Below are 3,464 nucleotides of genomic sequence, written 5' to 3'. Positions count from 1 at the left end.
GACAGGGTTGGGGGAATTAAACAGGGTAGCTTTAGATGTAGATGACATGGTTGGGGGAATGAAACAGAGGGTAGCTTTAGACGTAAATGACAGGGTTGGGGGAATTAAACATGTCGCTGGAGCGAGAGATGGGAGCAAAGGAGTCAGTCATCAGAGGCTGTGGGGGAGAGATGACAGGAACAATTCACGTGAGGGTTGCATTCACGTGAAAGTGGGACTAGGAAGTGGCCCCCTTCTCAACCCGGAAGCTTAAAAGTCTTGATGCATTCAGACCCCCACTAAGCACGCACAAGGGTGCCAATTCGAATAGTTGAATCCGTATGGTATGTACTGGTGTGATAATTCAAAGTGCTCTCACGCTGCTTTGATTCAGGCATCACCACAATTAAGTTCTTCACGTGTGATAGTTCATCACGTGAATTGCCTTGGATTCGAAGTGACCCTGCTTCACCCTCGCTACAGTAGTGCTTCGAACTGAGGCTCCTGTTTCATGTGTGATAAGGCTCATTGTCAGCCTTCTGAATCAGAAGTTGGCACTGGTAGATATGTAGCCTTAAGTGAAGAAAAAGAAATGAGCTGAGAAGATATTTATGGCACCTACATTCATTAATGCCTGTTTTTCATTACGACATCAAGCAGATTTTTTAAAAATTCCATAATTGATATAATGACTACAATAGAAAATGTATCTTCCTTGCTAGAGAACAAGTTAGAATAATAGAATCATAGACTTTGAAGAGACCAAAAGAGCCATCCATTCCAACCCCCTGCCATGCAGGAACTCAGAATCAAAACACCCCCAACAGATGGCCATCTAGCCTCTGTTTAAAAACTTCCAAAGAAGGAGATTTCACCACTCTGGGAGGCACTGTATTCCACTCTGGAACAGCTCTTACTGCCAGGAAGTTCTTCCTAATGTTGAGGTGAATTACTTTTCCTATAGTTTGAATCCATTGCTCCATGTCCTACTCTCTGGAGCAGCAGTAAACAAGCTCCTTCCATCTTCAATATGACATCCCTTCAAGTAATTAAACATGGCTATCTTAACCATCTCTTCTCCAGGCTAAACATACCTAGCTCCCTAAGATGCACTTCTGCATGTCTTTGCCCAACAATTTCAAAGAGCATTTATTATTCTTTCCATAACTGGAGTAGAACAGTACTTTACATCTGCAATATTAATGCAGGATGTGGTGCAATATTAACACAGGATAGTAAAGAAATGGTGCGCCTCCCTGCTTTGCTCCTAGTGATTAGTCTACGTGCCTTTGCTCTACGTATTGAAAGGTTGGGGATTTTTTTTAAAAAAAGGCTTGACTTTAGGGAAGCAAGTAGTTGCATTGAATTCACAGACTGTACACTTCATTCCACCAGCCAAGTAATAAACAGCTAATGTTAACATCATGTCACAGCTACGACAAACATGAAGCCTAGAAATTAGAAAACATACCTAGTTTCTAAACATTTAAAACTCACCTGGGATAGTTACCCCACTCTCTTTCATCCAGCTGCACAATTCCAGGAAGGAGCAGTTACAGAACCAGGGATTCCCACTCAAGCCCAAGCTTCTTAGGTTGGGCAAGTCCCTGACAGTGCTTGTATCAATGAACATCAAGCTACAGCGGCTCACATCAAGGTGCCTGAGCCAGGTATTATTGGCAAAAGAGTCCTTCTCAATCTCAACCAGACTGGGATTGTCTGAAAGCTTTAATACAACCAGGCTACTGAGCTGTGAAAAGGTCCCAAATGTTACTTGTGTAAGGTTGTTGAAGCTGAGGTCCAGGTAGACCAACTTAATAATGCTGACAAAAGTGAAATCCAGATCCTCACCTAAAAAGTTGCCACTACAATCTAGGTAGATCAAGTCACTGAGAAAGTTTAATTCCACCGATGGCAAATATCTCAGCTTGTTTTGAGCCAAGATTAGTTGTCTGGTGTCCAGTGGGGTGATGGCAGGGAACTCTTCCAGCTGCTTCCCTGTGCAGTTCACAACCAGATACTGGCAACTACATTCCTTTGGGCAGCTCACATTTTCTGCTGTGCAGCTAATTCCAATGAGAAGCAGCATCCACACAGACCTGAAGCTGTTGGAAGGGGACAAGATGTGGCACAGCAAGCAGCACACCTTTCTCTTGGTACCTTGAAGGTCTCCATGCAGTTCTAGGGGAGAAGCCATTTCTTCTCTATAGTCAACCTAAAGGTGTCTGTTTCATGGAAGCTCTGTGATCATCAGGATCTTTGGCAAGGTGCCAGTTTAAATACCTGGGGCGGAGAGCTCATTTTCTGGAAACTGCAAAATAGACGCTTCATGCAGGGCACATTTCTGCCAGGTGATACCTTTCTCTCATCCCCAGGTAGGTTCACAGTTCATTTACACTTAAGGAAGTGCTTGTTTTGTACATGGGCTGTGTCATTGTGCCTGCCTGTGTGCTACTTGAACGAACCAGGCAGGCAGCTTTTGTGTAAGGGAGATCAGCTCATGCTTCATTGTTTCCTACATATTTAAAAAAGGAAAGAAAAAGAGTATCAAGCAGCAGGCCAGGTTAGCATTCTTTCCCATGTAGCCAGCTTTCTGTATGGAGAGATTTATCTGTTTATATAGGACCATTAGAATATGTTTTGTTTAAGCAACAGAAATCCTGCACTTGTATTGGCTTGGAATCAGAGAAAAGTGACATTGCGAAATGGGGGCTTATACTTTAAGAAGCAGCAGCACCTGATGGCTTCTATGTCTGTGGGCTGTGAATATCTCCTGAGTTTTAGTCTGAACATTAAAGAAGCTCTCCAAATTGGTGAATCTATGTAGGAGGGGATATGGTCCAGTAATCTGCATAGTGCATTTAAAGTTTAGGCCAAAACCTAGAGTAAATTTATCATTTGGCTGACATAGCAGCCACCAACTGCCACTGGCAGGAAGAATCAAGTCTGTTGTGCCATCAATGATAACACAACAATTGTACGTGGAACTAGGTAACCAGTAGCTTCATTAACACAGCTGAGGAACGAAGATCACAAGCATTAAGAACCTGTTTACTGTGTCTCTCAGAACTGACCTGGCAGAATACTAGTATGATTGTCGGATGAATACAGTGATTTTACGACCTGATATTGGGCATAACTTGGATAAACCATATTTTATGGTTGTGACACATGCATTTCTTTAAGAGTGGTCCATAGTTTTTCATGATCTACAGCAGGGGTAGGCAACCTGCGGCCCGCGGGCCGAATGCGGCCCGGCAAGGCCTTAGGACCGGCCCCAACCCGGTCCTGCCGCTGATTGCCACCGGGGCCTTTGGCATCTCACACGAGGGGCATGGTGGGGCAATTGTCTATAGAAGCCTCAGAAACATGCATTTATCTTAACATTTTTTAAAAAATCAGCAAAATTTTTCGCATGTCCTCCATTTTTTATTTAAAAAGTGCCCTCCATTTGAAAATTTTGTCCTACATTTGTCCCGGTTTAT

General features: G+C 43.4%; 1 protein-coding gene across 1 annotated transcript in view; it reads right to left on the bottom strand.

Annotated features, from left to right (window-relative positions):
- The window catches only part of LOC121929049 (leucine-rich repeat-containing protein 52-like), a 44,894-nt gene extending 42,718 nt beyond the window's left edge, over positions 1 to 2,176 (bottom strand). The window contains exon 1 of the mRNA XM_042464369.1: positions 1,477 to 2,176. Within this exon, the coding sequence (XP_042320303.1) occupies positions 1,477 to 2,176 (700 nt within the window). The remainder of the gene's footprint in view (positions 1 to 1,476) is intronic.
- Between the last annotated feature and the right edge of the window lie 1,288 nt (positions 2,177 to 3,464).

The sequence above is a fragment of the Sceloporus undulatus genome, chromosome 4 (assembly GCF_019175285.1).
Source record: "Sceloporus undulatus isolate JIND9_A2432 ecotype Alabama chromosome 4, SceUnd_v1.1, whole genome shotgun sequence".
In the NCBI taxonomy this organism is placed as follows: Eukaryota; Metazoa; Chordata; class Lepidosauria; order Squamata; family Phrynosomatidae; genus Sceloporus; species Sceloporus undulatus.
The sequence above is the reverse complement of the archived record's forward strand: the minus strand, read 5'-3'. Positions and strand labels throughout refer to the sequence as shown.